The sequence below is a fragment of the Citrus sinensis genome, chromosome 8 (genome assembly GCF_022201045.2).
Source record: "Citrus sinensis cultivar Valencia sweet orange chromosome 8, DVS_A1.0, whole genome shotgun sequence".
In the NCBI taxonomy this organism is placed as follows: Eukaryota; Viridiplantae; Streptophyta; class Magnoliopsida; order Sapindales; family Rutaceae; genus Citrus; species Citrus sinensis.
The window spans coordinates 4467443-4483470 of record NC_068563.1 but is presented as its reverse complement, the minus strand read 5'-3'; the positions used below and the strand labels follow the sequence as shown (position 1 = coordinate 4483470).

General features: G+C 32.3%; 3 protein-coding genes and 1 non-coding gene across 5 annotated transcripts; 2 read left to right on the top strand and 2 right to left on the bottom strand.

Annotated features, from left to right (window-relative positions):
* On the top strand, positions 1-4637 carry LOC102618847 (dolichyl-diphosphooligosaccharide--protein glycosyltransferase 48 kDa subunit). 2 transcript variants are annotated; one of them, XM_006487129.4, is made up of 13 exons: positions 3-420; positions 664-800; positions 899-1024; positions 1327-1380; positions 1495-1608; positions 1868-1923; positions 2001-2042; positions 2832-2907; positions 3083-3154; positions 3236-3361; positions 3445-3549; positions 4045-4128; positions 4387-4637. In XM_006487129.4, the coding sequence occupies exons 1-13, from the start codon at positions 150-152 to the stop codon at positions 4432-4434; spliced, it is 1311 nt and encodes a 436-aa protein (XP_006487192.1). In that variant the 5' UTR covers positions 3-149; the 3' UTR covers positions 4435-4637. The 2 variants fall into 2 exon arrangements, with proteins under 2 accessions (XP_024957936.1, XP_006487192.1); XM_025102168.2 differs by lacking the exon at positions 2001-2042 and having other exon boundaries at positions 1-420.
* Positions 4638-5373: 736 nt separating this feature from the next.
* Positions 5374-5517, bottom strand: LOC112499433 (small nucleolar RNA snoR83). Its single transcript, XR_003067039.2, has one exon. It is a non-coding gene; the product is annotated as a small nucleolar RNA snoR83 (small nucleolar RNA).
* A 4252-nt stretch (positions 5518-9769) lies between these two features.
* On the top strand, positions 9770-10612 carry LOC102624816 (adenylate isopentenyltransferase 5, chloroplastic-like). The gene has a single exon (XM_006487140.2). The coding sequence runs from the start codon at positions 9770-9772 to the stop codon at positions 10610-10612; it is 843 nt and encodes a 280-aa protein (XP_006487203.2).
* A 2946-nt stretch (positions 10613-13558) lies between these two features.
* On the bottom strand, positions 13559-13870 carry LOC107178112 (putative lipid-transfer protein DIR1). Its single transcript, XM_015532916.3, has one exon. The coding sequence runs from the start codon at positions 13868-13870 to the stop codon at positions 13559-13561; it is 312 nt and encodes a 103-aa protein (XP_015388402.2).
* Positions 13871-16028: the final 2158 nt, after the last annotated feature.

Below are 16028 nucleotides of genomic sequence, written 5' to 3'. Positions count from 1 at the left end.
AATCATTGATTGCCCCAAATCCACCTGTCCCAATCCATACCCGTTTACCAGTACCAGTCTACCCCATCCTCATCAGTCATCACTACAAACAACAAGCGCCAGATCAAATCCCTTTCAAAACCCTAACGAGCCAAAAAATCAAAAGAAAAATGGCGAAGCTCTTACTGTATTTAACGCTAGCGACTTCGCTGATTCCACTCTTCTCCGTCGCATTCTCCCCGGAGAACCCGACGGATCGGCGCGTGCTTGTTTTGGTCGACGACTTCGCCATCAAGTCCTCCCATTCCCTCTACTTCGGCTCCCTCACATCACGCGGCTTCCAGCTCGAGTTCAAGCTAGCCGATGACCCCAACATCGGCTTGCAACGTTACGGCCAGTACTTGTACGACGCGTTGGTCCTCTTTTGCCCCTCCGTCGAACGTACGTCAACAACATTTTTAACTTAAATTTAATAATAATCTCAAACTGCAATCTAAAAAATTATGTTAGAATTCGAAAATGATTAAAAAAAATGCTTTTGCTTTTTTTACGAAAGTTATTAATGGATCGTGAAAAATTTTCAGTTAATCTAGTAAATATTTTTCATTTACTGATATTTTATGAGATTATAGTTGAATTACATTTAACAAAATTTTGAATTTGATACCCTATTTGTCCGTTTAGGATTTGGAGGGTCTATTGATGTTGCTTCGATTGTGGATTTTGTTGACTCGGGCCATGATTTGATTGTTGCCGCGGATAGTAATGCGTCTGATTTGATTAGGGAAGTTGCCACCGAGTGCGGTGTTGATTTTGATGAGGTGGGTTGATTCTTGATTGTCATTAACTATCTTGATTGTTTATTTTTATTTTTATTTTTATTTTTTCAGTTTGCTTATCTTGATTGTTAATGGTTCAGGACCCAGCTGCTATGGTTATTGATCACATCAATTATGCAGTTTCAAACTTTGATGGGGATCATACATTGATTGCTAGTGATGATTTTATCAAGGCTGATGTGATTTTGGGAAGCAAGAAAATTGAGGCAAGTATATGTTCCAATAACACACTGTTAACATAAGTTGTTTAGACTCTACGCAATTAAGCATGTTGGCATTGATGCTTTTGTTGCCACATCATATCGATAGTCATTTAATGCTTTTGATCTATAATTATAATATTGAAACCTTATAAAATTGAGACAAGGTATTTTCATTCACATTAAAGTGGCTGTGTAAGTCTGACCTATTTCCAAGTATTGTGTGTTTCTGAATCAGAGTCCTGAAGTTCAACATGGTGTAGCAATATTAGTCCTTCTGAACAGGTTTTTTTTGGTGATTGTCACAGGCTCCTGTACTCTTCCAGGGGATTGGGCATTCACTGAATCCTGCCAATAGCCTGGTAAGCTGATTGTGTTCAATTTTTCCAGAAAGTAAAAGTTTGTTCCAATTCCTTAGATGCTTTATCTGCCACATTTTTTGCTTCCTTTCTGGTTAATATGTGCTCCATTTTTAGGTCTTGAAAGTACTCTCAGCTTCTTCTTCAGCCTATTCTGCAAATCCGAAGTCTAAGTTGTCAAATCCTCCATCGCTCACTGGATCTGCAATCTCTTTAGTTTCAGTTGTGCAGGTAATTCAACACTGGCTCCTCTATTCCGCACTTTCTTTTCTTTTTAATTGGATCAACGATGCTGCTCAATGATTCTGTGCTTTCATCTTGTTTCTATGTATTGATGTATACACAATTTATCTGTGTTGGAACATCTGAATTAACTTTGAGAATAAGAATTCTGTTTGTTTTGACTCAATCAAATAAGCTCATAAGTCACTGCTACTAGAGCTACTTCTAACAATACTGACATGATCATAAATTGCCTTTTTCGTTGCAGGCAAGAAATAATGCTCGGATTTTGATCACTGGCTCATTGAGCATGTTCAGCAATCGGTATGCGCTTGGTATTTGACATATGGTTTTCATTCATTTATGCTCATTTTATTGATGGATTTTGGATCTGTTTCCAGATTCTTCAGATCTGGAGTGCAAAAGGCTGGGAGCTCAATTAAGTTAGTGATCCTTTGAGTTACCTTTATAATTTTCTTTCAAATGTGCAAGTGACTGTCACCTTATTCTGTTATTGTGATGGCTTTGGATTTACAGTCTGTATAAAGTTGGCAATTGTACCCTCTTTAACTAAGAGGTTAAGTGTCAAGACATTTAATAAGGTTGTGCTTAGCCAAATATCAGAGATGGCTGCTTTGCCAACTTGGTTGTGGCTATAATAAATTTGTAAAGTGTTACATCTGCATCGTATTTAATGAAATTAGAACCATAGGAGGGAAATGGAGTTTTTTGCTGTTTGAATTTGTTCGGTTTATATCAATGAACTGAAACCTTGTTCCCATGAACACTGGATGCATTTTTTTTTCTTTTATAAACTGTAGATACAGAAAAGATTCAGTCATCTGTTTCTTATTTTAAAAATTGATTATGGAAAACATGATCAGTAGAGATACATGTGTTTTGCACATATTAGGTAGCATATACCCCTATGCATATCGTTGGTGGTGCTGTTGAGTCTTATGGTACTGCTTCATGGTGCTTATTTATGTTATCACAAGGATGTACCAAGTTATGAAACCACAGATAGCATTTTGTAAAGAAATAAAAGCACATGTATTCATGCAGTTTCTCTCCTTTAAACAGATTAATCTGGTAGTTGTTTTCATTCCAATTTGAAAATTTATTGTAAGTTTTAGTTATATTTATATAGTACAGAAGTTTAGGGGCTTTGCACATTGTACTGCTTGAACCTAGAAGTTGACAGGGAGCTCTAATTTTTTTGATGTTAACAGACATGAGAAATCAGGTAATGAGCAGTTTTTGACAGAAATTAGCAAATGGGTTTTCCATGAAAGAGGTCATCTTAAGGTAAGGCATCTTTAGTTGCTTTCCTTATTAATGGAATTTTCTTTTCAATTTTCTGATTTTCTCTTTTGGTTTTTGACGTGGATTTTATGAGTAAATATATATTTGAATGGGTCTCTGGTTTCTGAGAATTACATTTACATAGTGCTGTCATTTAAGCTGTCACTATTATACACAGGCTGTGAATGTGAGACACCACAAAGTTGGAGAATCAGATGAACCTGCAATTTACAGGATCAATGATGACTTGGTAATATTGTGATTTTCTTCCTATCCTTCTTTGTGTATCTGTTAGGTTTTGGATCCCCTAACATCTTGACTGCATTTAAAGGAATACTCGGTTGAGATTTATGAGTGGTCTGGAACAAGCTGGGAACCATATGTTTCAGATGATGTTCAAGTGCAGTTTTACATGATGAGCCCCTATGTTTTGAAAACCTTATCAACTGACCAGAAGGTATCTTATTTGATTGTTGATGCATTGAATTCAACTGTTCTCTTTTTATGAAGTCCTTTATCTCTGATCATTTGTTCCTGCAGGGTCACTATTCTGCTGAATTCAAGGTTCCAGATGTTTATGGAGTCTTCCAATTCAAGGTCGAGTACCAAAGACTAGGATACACCAGCTTATCCCTATCAAAACAGGTACCCAACTTTGTTCCTCATACTTAATGGGTCCAAGTTGTATTTGTGCAAGATTTCAAGAGTTGAAAGAAAATTAGAGTACATAGAAAATTAGAATAAACTATTTTTGTGTATTTTCTGATTTATCTTGATCAAAGATTTGTTACTAATCAATGTATTGGCAGTCATCATCTTCTCACATAAGAGTACATAGAAAACCCAATTCCAAATAAGAATACCATTAGTGCAGAGTAGGCTTACCCTTTTATCTATTGCTTCCGTTCTGCATTATTATCATTACTATTATTTTTTATGAAAAATGCTCCCCAAAAGTGATGCTTCTGTAGAACAATATCTAGCTTAGCACACTTCCTCGAAATCTACCCAAGTTCATCTGCTGAAATAAGAGTTCCTTAATAAAGTCCACATTGTTGATAGCTGTTGCTTCCTAAAAAATTCTAAACAATTTAGTGACTGTGTAGTCCCTTAATGCCCTTTCAAACTACTGAGTTGCAGATTCCAGTCAGGCCCTACAGACACAATGAATACGAAAGATTTTTACCAGCAGCTTACCCATATTATGGATCAGCATTTTCTATGGTATGTTTCTCTCTCTTTCTCTGTTCCCTGTTTCCCGTCGGCCTCGTCCAATTTACAATTTCTAAGTCTTCTGTCTATTTTGGGCTTTATAATAGTAAGCACAAAACACAGTTTTCCTCCTTTGTTTTAACGTGCAAGATTTTGATTCTGCAAAGAGAAATGTAGCATCATTATATATCATCTTGTAGGAGTTCTCTATAAAAGATTCCGACATGTTTTCTGGAGTTTCTGATCTATTTTATGTGGCTTCTGATGCAGATGGCTGGTTTCTTTATCTTCACCATCGTTCACCTTTACAGCAAGTAGATTTTTACTTTCGATGCTGAGAGAAACCATAGTGTTCGGAGCAGGATTAGATATTTTTTATTATGCCATGAGAAGAATATTTATCATGTTAACAACTTGTCTTCAAGTTGTCCAATTATAATTTTTCAGGCACACTGGTCTTATTGCTTGCCCCTTTGAATTTAATATACACTTTTAATGTCACATAATACTTCAAATTCCAATCCGACTTCATTTAGACTGGAAAAAGGGTAAATTGCGAACTCTTTTATCCGTCACAATACCCGCCCCATGTGAATCTTAAGAATAAATATTTCAAATTACATTGTTAATACCTTCTAAAAACCTTTTTTTTTAAAAAACTTTTCCATTCTCTTTGAAGAATAACAATATTTTGATAATAGATATCTGTGGAATGTTTTTTCTAACGTTGACAGTGGAAGTAGATTTTTTTTGTTTGATTTCTGTAAGCTTTTGGATTGTTTCATAAATGTATGTTATCTAAATTTTCAATAAATTTATATCGGTAAATTGTAATTATTAAAAAAATGTTAATTTATTTAATCGACTTATTGGAGAGTCAATAATAGCAATTTATTGTAATTAATTATGCTTTCGGATCGTGTCAAATAAAATCTTGAACCTATTGAGCATTAGCTTGAAAATCTGGCATTAATTAAGTGAACGTCTCAAGTTCTCATCATGTTATATTAAGAGAGAAATTAAGCCCATTGTTGGGGTTTGTGGGGGGATTCCAATTCAACTTAAGAAGACTCTCAGTCAAGTCAGGCCCCTAACTTTGCACAGGTGAATGAAAATAATAATAATAATAATAATTGAAATTACTAGGCTTTGGCAAAAATGCCCAAAAAAAATATGGAAAAAAGATAAATAGAACAAAGAGCAAAAAAGACCCATGAAAAGGGAAAGACAGCAGAAGGGGAAGATTGAAAAAAGGGGGAGTGTATGGCAGAGTTACTAATGAACGCCTTCATGTAAAAAAGAAAAGGAAAAGGCGTTACCAGCGAAACTTCCAGTATTGATTGATATTGGCCTCCCATGAATCAAATAAGCACTTTTTCTTAATATCAGCTTATTTGGGATTAATGAAGGCCTGGTTCCTCATTTTTACAACACATAACTGAAAAAAAAAAAAAAAAAAAAAAAAAGGAGCAAAACCAAAACCACCCAATGAATCGAAGAAAGTGCCGGAGCTAGGGTTCTTAAGCGTTGCGACTGAAATGGATGGTATCTGTTGTGCTCCATGAATGGCGTTTAAATAGATAAGAGTCGGGCCTAGACTTGTTTCTGGGTCAAAACCCTAGGGGATAAAGGGCCGGCCTGGATTCATAATGAGACTCAGGTTTCTAATTTTGAAACTATTGGCACCCCTTCTAAGTCCTCTTTAAAACCCTTTTTCTTCTTTAAAATCCCATTAAAATACATCATAATAATATAAATATGTATTGACTCCCCTTTTAATTCCAAAAATAATCTTCAACACACACTATGGTGTTTCAAGCCCCAGTATTAGTGTCATTTTTATTACTCACAAATCTTAAAACAAGTTTTTTTTTTTGGATAAGAAAGTTGTTTTCGCTAGAGATCTAGAGCGAAACTGAGGATGAAAGATCGACGTTAGGGCAGTGTGAGACGTAGCGAGAGAGAAAGAATGAGTATTTCTTTACAATTTTCAAATTTTAAATATTCATAAACATATTTTAATGAAATAGGTTTCACCACTAATTAATGTATTATTTGCTGGGTAAGTTTAAAACAACAGTAAGTATTGTCCCTAATTCCCTGGTCTATTGTTAATATAAAGATGTATTTCGTCATGAGGTGCTGTAACTTTTAAGTTACAGCCGTTATAAAGTAAAACCATAGCTGCAGCGTAAGAGCTGATAGTGTTTTGTAAATTAAGTTTCTGATATGGAATAAAAGGTAGAACCAAATACTTTAACAGTTGGACTTTAGTAGCCCAACTGCCACACATTAATCGTAAACGCACCCTAAGAACTCCTACAAAATTGCTACATGAAATTTGAATTTTGGCCACAAACATTCCCCGCTTATATATATATTTGGTAGTGTTATGCAATGAATTTTAGCATTCAAATTATTGTGGAATCAGGACTAGTCCCACTGGTTGTAGAGTCAAATGCTCGTAATATTATTAATTTGGTGTTGGAGAGAATGAGAAGCTTTGGAGAGATATAAAGGAAAACCTTATAAATCCCGGAGAGAAATAAAGAAGCAAAAAATTTGAAGTGCTATTTGATGTCCCAAAATCTGTAAACGCTGCGGAATGCTCCTCATAATATATAGCTAGCATCTCCGAACTCCTTGAATATGGCTGAAGGATGTTCCTGTAGATATTTATAAATTTTCTATAGTTTATAATTGTCAACATAAAAGAAGGTTTTTTAAGAGTAATTTAACGGGATGCCAATACCTCCACTCGGTTTCTATAATAATTCTGTTCGTCCTTCTTTCACTTTAGCCCATACGCTTTTGTTTATTTACTATATATTTCCTAATATATTTGGGATTTATTGCAACTCTAATTAACCTTAATTTAATTTATGAAAAATGATTATTGCATCTGATATCCTTTATTAGCACTCTCTATTTTCTTGCTGTGGCTTAATCACATTTTATCATCTAATTAGATTTTTTTTTCCACTTTTGTTTTCACTCAACAATATTTACTTTTGACACTTTTTTTTTAATTTTGTGGTTAAACTAAAGAAAGAAGAGAAGAGAAAAAGTTAAATGAATTATCCGTCGAGTGCTGCTAAATATCAAGAACAACGAGAGAAGGACGAGAGAATTGCCTCTTCTCTCTCGCTTCTGTCAGCTTTTTTTTTCTCTCTCTCCTCCCAGCACAAACTTCATTCTCTCGTCCTTCTCTTGTTTTTCTTGATACTTAGCATTTTCCTTATCGGTATTTGGAAACACTATTTTTTTATTAAAAAAAAGTTGTCAGACAGTCCAATTCTTTATCATTATTATTACTATTTTCATAAAATGATTTTCCACTTCAAGACATGGTGTTGATATTATCTTAAAAAGGTGGGTGTTATAAATCTTCAAATTATGTATCATTAAACAATTGTACTATGTGCGTAAAAAAATTGGTTAGATAATAAGTATTATATGGCCTATGAATATATAATATTTTCAGTAAGTAATGCTACTTTTCAACTAATCATTTCATGTCATATTTGCTGCCAACTTAATTCATAAAAGAGTTACAACTGTTGTTGACTATATCAACATCGTATCTTGAAATAGTAAATATAATATTTTCAATTTATGTAATATAAAATACTTGTTATCTTAACTTTTACAAACACAGAGAGATTGATTAATTTAATTTTTTTATCATTATTTGGTTAAAAGAAGATATTATAGCATATGTGTATGGATAGTTAATTACTTTTTTATAATGATGACATACGAAATGACGGCATAAAATTATTTTGAGCGTGATGACGTACGAAATGACGGCATATCTCTTTAGTACGGGGTAGTTTGGTATTTTTAAATAACTGAAAAACGTCTATATATAATGTGAAATCTTAAGTATGATTAGTGAAAATGAAACATAAAATATAAAATAGTATAGTAGAAAACATTATAATCCCATGATTGCAAGAATGTATTTCATTACAGTTCTCCTCGATGAATATAGGTAAGTTACTGATCATATATATCTCATCATGTTAGTTAATTTATACCGGTAGTTTCATGTTATTATGATATTATCTTGTTCTTTTTTCCTTTTTTTTTCAAACATAGCAAATATTTGATCTTATATAGAGAACTTCACATGTTTGGTTTTGCTTTTTCAACCCAAGAAAATGATTTTTCGCCTTTAAATCGTTTATAAAGTGATTATGTATCTATATTTTTGAAATAATAATAAGAAGAAGGCTAGACAATACGATCAACCCTAGTAATTCATATATTTGTTTGAAATAGAAAGAAGAAGAAGGTTAAGCATTGAAATAATACTAATAATTACTAGCGAGACATAGGTGTTAATGGTAAAAATGAAAAAAAATCATGTGCACAATATGCTTTTTCAGGAACTTTTTTAACAATGATTATGGCATATGGGGCATATAATGCATGAGGTTGGAAACAATAATTTTTAAAGTTTGCACCACGAAATTAATCTAAAACATGTGGCCAAGAAAATTTAAATATTAGTTCCTAAATCAACCCTTGAAACTGCCATATATATAGCCATTATCAAATTGTCCCCGCTTTTTTTTTTTAAATGGCATTATTAAATTGATTTCCCCTTGAAGCACAAAATTTGCCAAAAAAATTATCGTAATATATACGAAATTATGTTTGTTAATTTTATATTTCCATATTTTTCATTTTTGCTTCTTTTCTCTCTTTTAATTGTGACAGAGGGTAAGTTACAGTATTTGTAACTTATAATTTACTTAAAATTAGTCTCTCATGACTCCTTAGTTATTTGACAATTAACAATTAAGTCATATACAAAAATTGATCTTAGTGATGCAAATTACGGATGATGTAACTTATGAGAAGAACAACTTTTTATTTTTTTTCCTTTTCACCTTGTCAATTTTAGTTAAAAAAATGATAGTTATCTTATCAAAAAAAAAATGATAGTTACAATTTTTTATAGAATGTTACTATAGAAAAGGATGTTATTAAAATATTACCTCTTGTAGAAAAATTCAGATCCAAGGTACCAAAAAAAACTCAAGTAAATGAATTTTTTTTCATTATGCTAATAATGTGCACAAGTACTCATGATTTGTGAAATACAATCCTTAGATTTGCTGCCAAAAATTGTCTCAAAAAATTGGATTTGCTGGCTATTACTTTCTTTGCATGAACTTATTCCCAAAAAATGAAAAATTACTACGATTGTTATCATGTATATCAGTAGTGAGTACTATAAATTGAAAAGCTTTATACCATTTATCGGCCACCAATAACAATAGCTAATATAAACTTTATCAGCAAAAATCTAGGTTAGCCACCAAGAACTAATGTTCTTTTTCTTATTTTTTTAATTATAAAACTTTTACTTTTTACTTCGATTTTGAAAAAAATGCTGCACTTTATATTTTCTATATAATTTTTGCATGCATTTAATTTCTATCACTGTTGCTTCTGCATGCGAGTGTTTTCTTTCTTTTTGCATTTTTCTTTGAGGAAGCCCATGATCTATGCTTGTCATAATAATGCTCTTTATAAACAAACCACCCTGGTAATTACATTCCAAAAACAGAATGCCACGTCTAATTTTTAATTATGTAATTTTCTTGTTCTTTTGGTGGCAGTGTACACTCGAGTGATCACCATGAATTTCAACAAGAAGAAAGTTGTGTTCGTAATGGGAGCAACAGCCACCGGCAAGACCAAACTGTCAATCGACCTTGCGATTCATTTTTCGGGCGAAGCAATTAACTCGGACAAGATTCAAGTGTACAAAGGTCTGGACATTGCCACCAACAAGGTCACTGAGTCTGAGCGCCAAGGCGTTCCCCACCACTTGTTAGGGTTTGTAGACCCAGAAGCGGACTATCCGGTGGAAGAATTTTGTGAACATGCCCTGAGGGCCATCGACAAAATTATAGAAAATGGCCATCTGCCCATCATTGTTGGTGGCTCGAATACTTATATTGAAGCACTTGTTGAAGATTCCATAATTAACTTTAGGGCTAATTATGACTGTTGCTTCATTTGGATGGATGTTGATCCGCTTGTTTTATACAAATACGTCGGCATTCGGGTCGATAAAATGGTCGAAACTGGCCTCGTCGATGAGGTCAGGGACATGTTCGACCCTAACGCCGATTACAACCGGGGCATCCGACGGTCTATCGGGGCTCCGGAGCTGCATGAATATTTAAAACTTGAAAGTAACGTGAAAAATGAGACTACTAATAATAATAAGGATCTACTACTCAAGAAGGCCATTCAAGAAATAAAGGACAACACATGTAAGTTGGTGGACAAGCAAGTGCAGAAGATCAAACGGTTGAGGAATGAGCTTGGGTGGAAAATCCATCGGATTGATGCGACCTACGTCCTTGAGGGACGCATGAAAGATGCTGAGGATGCTGAAGATGCGTGGGAGGAGGTCGTTTTGAAGCCAGGAGTGGCAATAGTGGAAGACTTTCTGAACAAAATTAAGCAATAAAAATAAGTATGTTGGGGAAGAAAGTTACATAGCTTCGTGGGTGAATTTTCTGAAGAAATTTCTGTTGCCATTTACTAGAATGCTGAGAGGGGAGTGATAGATCAATCAAGTGCCGCACTTGAACAATAAGAAATTGGGGCTCATGCATGATAGTAACGTTGTGCTTCTAACTAAGTTACGTTTTCGTATTTATGCAAGTATTTTTACTTTCAAAATCTATCGACCTATGGTCAAAACTCAATAATATGTAAGCTTTTATTTTAATTGAATACAACTTATATGCAATCAGAAACTGCTATTACTTGTTCTTTATATTACTTTTTGTTAGAAGAGAAATTAATTTTCGTTTTCATTCATAATCATGAGCATGATTTTTATTTGAACAAGATACAAAATTCCTATATGGGGTCAAGAATGAGAGTAATTCTATTAACAAAAAATCGCATGAATAATTTATTTTTTCTAATTCTTAGGCTATATTTAATATTAAGGTGCTGCAGCGCCGTTGCATATCCTTCTCCTTTTGCCAAGACGCTTTTAAACCACAATCGCTATGAAGCAAAAACTGTAATTATGGAAAAAATTGATAGTGTAATAAATATAAATTTTAAATAATAATTTTGATAAACTAAGAAACAAAATATTATAAGTCTTTTATCATGCAAATGTGGAATCAAATCAACTTTAACTTGCAAGCCACAATATCAAGTGTCACCAAACACTTTACGTCTTGTCTTGTAGTGTCGTTGGGTAGTTGCAACTTAAAATTAAAAGGGTACAATATTAAAATATTTGGTAAACACTTATGGATATAGTTTGAAAGTTAGGTTAATTTGATTTAACATTAATATAATTAAAAATAATAATTTTATTATTTTTGTCAATTTTTTTTAAAATAATTGATTGGTTTTTGTATTTGGTTAATGCCTAAATTGGACAACATAATAGAATACTACAATCCAGATAAGGTTATATATCAAAATTATTTTCATACCCACAATTTTTTTTTCATTTAGCGACTGCAGTTTCTAATATATAGCAACTCAATACCAAATATGGTCTTATTTATTTTCTCTCTAAAATGACTCTGAATTCTTGTTTTCATTTTGACAAATTGAATACCTAGTACATTTGGCAACCAATTGATTGGTTACTGTATTTGGTTAATGCCTAAATTGGACAACATAATAGAATACTACAATCCAGATAAGGTTATATATCAAAATTATTTTCTATTAAAAGATTATGCAAATTGAATTACTGTAATTTGTCATGCATGCACAGCATTTGGTAGATAAAAAGACATGCACCCCACAACTTGATTAATTACGTAATTTCCTTTTATGCATAACTGCAAAACAAATCTGAACTTTTACATAAAGTTACTTTAATTAGAAAATCGTTAGCCGAGACGCCAATTTGTTGGGTATGCTCATGAATTTCTTCATCAATCTTAACTCTCTACATATGAATTTAATTTTGTAATCCAACCTTCGGTTTTTTTTTTTTTTTTCCCGGAAATTACCATCTCCATTCATGAGCGCAATGTATATGATAATAGAATTTTGACTTTTACTAACTATTTATGGCAGCTGTTGATTCGTGACACATCAAGAAGTAAAAGGCATAGATAAGCTTTCGAATCTTTTTTCCTTTCTTAGTTTAAAATAAAATATACATACACAGATAACCTAGTAATTGGAGTGTTACTGTTGTGGAATAAAATCGCCAATTGAAATGTGTAGATAACATATAGGTAAACATGAGCTATTAATATATAGTTATCTATCAACACAGTTTAATTGTATACTTTCAAAATGAACCAAATTAAAACAAAACATTTACAAATGGGTTAATTCAGGGACGGTCCTTATGCATGGAAGGAGATGAATTGGAAGCCTAGATTGGCAATTGTTGATGAGTTTTTGAAATAAAATTTGATTTGTATTGATAAGTGTTCTATGCACGCTAACAATAAACGCATGCATGAATTAATGCTGTAATTTTGTTGTTTTATTTATTCAAATATGGGAAAAATAAGTTAATAGGTAATAGTTTTATTATTCACATTTGGTTTATAATTTTTTTCTTTTCTTATAAATAAATCAAACCTAGCTTTATTTAATACATTTATAGTGTGTGAGATTCGAATATTGTTTTCTTTTTTTTTTTTCAATATGACGTATAGATAAAAGATCTTAACGATTGAATCAATACTTATTTGTAAAAGAAACCAAAGATATATCTCTTTGACTACGAATTAACGTTAAAAGCTTTCATTAAATTTCATAAACATTTACTTAGATCGAAATATGAACAACAACAATAGTCAGGGCAAAAAAATGTATATTTACCTATTATATATATAGTTAATTATCATACGGGAACTAAATATTCAATACCACATTCTATATATGATTAAATTTGAAAGACCATCAATTTCGCGATAAAAAGCAACTTAAACTAATGTATGCTATGCAAAATCGGTTGCTGCGATATTATTACAAGATGATATTAATTAATAAACAACTCGATTTCTTTGAAACATATATAATCTTCGCAAAAATGACAATTCCATTACCTCATTGAGTAATAATTATTTACTGAAAACAAGTACATGTTCAAGAATTGAATTTGACTTCTTTAATTTTGCAGACATCATTATAATTAACTTCATAATTAAAAGATCTTGGAGATCAATAGGTTAAATACATATATAATTATCAACTGTTCATCAAATCAAGTAAGATCGTGATTCTTAATTCAAATTAAATAAAACAGTCAATTTACTTGACATTGACACAACTTTAACTAAAAAGTTGAGCATTAACCACACAAAATACATAATTAATTCACAGAACAATTTAAAAGAAAAATACACACAACAAATGAAGAAACTAATAACACAGAAAAACAAACAAGATTAATAGGGCCCATCAAATCATCTTAGCAATGGAAAGAGTCACCAAGGTTGCACTTAGCGGGGAGCTGCATGGCCTGATGGAAGTCAATTCCATAAAAACTCAAAACCCTAGAGTTCTTGAACACGCAAAAGCATTGCAAGTCAGCCTTAGACAAAGCCGAGCAACAAGCTGTAGAAGGAGGAGAAGGGTTCGAGGCAGCCACAGCCGGTTGGCAAGCTGTAAGACCGTCCTTGGTCATGCGGCACAAGCCATCGCCGTTGACCCCCGTGGGCACGGAGCCAATGGCTAGCCCTAGAATCACTGCCAAAATGAGAAGCTTTACATATGCCTCCATCTCTATTTTACCTATTGTCTTTTTCTTTCTTCTCTCTTAAACTTGTTGTTTTTGGGTTGGAATTTGAGGTATGGATGAGTTAATTTATATAGAAATTAATGGGCGAGAAAGTTTGATGGTTTAGGGTTAAGCATATGCATGGTTTTGATTCAGAAAGGGCACAAAATTCTTTGTGCTCGTGAACAAAGAGTTGGCAGAATTGGCATTACCATGGGCCACTTGGGGTCACGGGACGACATTGGTGTTGTCAAGGGATTGCATTTGCTTTGGGAACTTAATTTATATCGTTGGAGGGACTAAAGTATCTATATAATACCTAATTCATATCCACATACAAAAGAGTCACGCTTGGATTCGGGCCCCTGATTTTTGTAACTATACAGACCTACATAAATATAACTTAGTTTAGAGATGATTATTATTATTTTTTTGTCTGAACCACGTGGTGGTTCTGAGTAGACCCCAACTGTGAGAGGCACATTTAAGTCTGTACCACAACTCAAATTAATTTCTGCTCGCATCGGATCAGTTCATAAGGGGTAAAATGCTGGCTAAAGTGTTGACTCCATACGAGAGCAAGGCTTGAACCCCTGATCTCTTTTAAAGAGTAAGAGTGCCGAACCACTCACACCAATCAACTTTGATTAGAGATGATTATTATACACACACACAAACTCCTACATACGATATTGATTTTGTATGTTTTTTTTTTTGTTTTGGGGGCGGGGGGTATTACAATTTACAGCCTAGATTTTAATTAATCATCTTAAAAATCAATGTGTCATAACCGATTCTTTAATTTATGATTACTTGAAATTTTTCAGTGCATTTGGGGGAATTAATTTTTTTTAATACCTAATTATGGACTTTTGTCTTTTGTGGTGACTCATGACGACAAAATATGTCATAATATCCGCTACCCTAATATTTTTGTAAATAAGTGTGAGAGCAGCGAAAGTTTTTGGCATTCGAGATTTTACGACAATTTTATCAATTATTTCCCATGGTTCAAGGAAGTTCCAGAAAAAATTTAGAATAAACATGGGGTAATACAATTAATTAATACATGTGTATTTAAATTTTATGTAAGTTTTAATTATATGTTATTTTTTAAAACAAATATACATATGTCATAACATTATTTATTTGTTATATAGTTGACATAATACCTCAAAAATATTATAAAATTTCTCCTCCAAAAGAGAGTTCAAAAGAGGCAGACTCATCAATAATAGGGTCACAACCGTCATATACAAAATATATTGAAATAAAAATGTTAAAGTAAAAAAAAAGTATAGATAAAATATTTTGAAAGTGTTAAAGTTAGTAAGAATGAATAAGATTTAGAGGTCCACATAAAATAAATAAATAAATAAAAATTTCAATTAATAGAGAATTTAATCAATTGGGCTAGGGTCGGCAAATTAAGGGTTTAGGCCGAGTTTTTTCAAGCCCAAGCCCAAGCCCAAGCCCAAGGCCATTAGAGTAGAGGTGCAATAGTTGAGCTTGAGCCTTTACTTATTTTTTTTAATTGTTGTAAACTTGAAATGAGTTAATAATAATCAAGTTATTATAATTAACAATGAATTAAAGAAAATAAAATTTTAAAAATAAAATACAGTAAACCTCTATATAGTCATATTATTGGGACTGGAGAAATTTATTCTGATAAAGAGGTTATAACTCGATAGACGTATAATGCAAAAATTATTATTTTTGCTTAATTATCTCTAATGCAAGTGATATAGAGGTAAATTATGTCATGTATTGATAAATTAATGAGTCAAATTCAATGTATAGACATTAATAAATTAATTATTTTGTTGACCAATTATTAAGTGTCTATGCTGACCAATTAATACATACTCGCAAGTTGAAAAATGTGGTTGCAACTTTAAAGAATAAATCATTGTCACAAGCAACTTTAGAAATATATTTTGTTCTATCTTAATTATTTAATGTAACATGGCAAATATTTTTGAAATATTATTAATATGTACAGGTAAGTTTATTAAGACGAGACTTACAACAAATATAACTTATTATCATGTGGAGTTTATTCTTAATTTTTTTAGTACTGATTTTTTAATTCAAACACTCTCTTATTTAATTAACACTTAAAAGAGAGTTTAATATTATAATTTTAAATTTTTTGATT

Coding starts and splice junctions, on each gene's coding strand:
- LOC102618847 (XM_006487129.4), top strand. CDS start 150: ATGGCGAAGCTCTTACTGTATTTAACGCTAGCGACTTCGCTGATTCCA. Junction 3,155..3,235: donor ACAGGATCAATGATGACTTG/GTAATATTGTGA, acceptor CTGCATTTAAAG/GAATACTCGGTTGAGATTTA. Junction 3,362..3,444: donor CCTTATCAACTGACCAGAAG/GTATCTTATTTG, acceptor TTGTTCCTGCAG/GGTCACTATTCTGCTGAATT.
- LOC102624816 (XM_006487140.2), top strand. CDS start 9,770: ATGAATTTCAACAAGAAGAAAGTTGTGTTCGTAATGGGAGCAACAGCC.
- LOC107178112 (XM_015532916.3), bottom strand. CDS start 13,870: ATGGAGGCATATGTAAAGCTTCTCATTTTGGCAGTGATTCTAGGGCTA.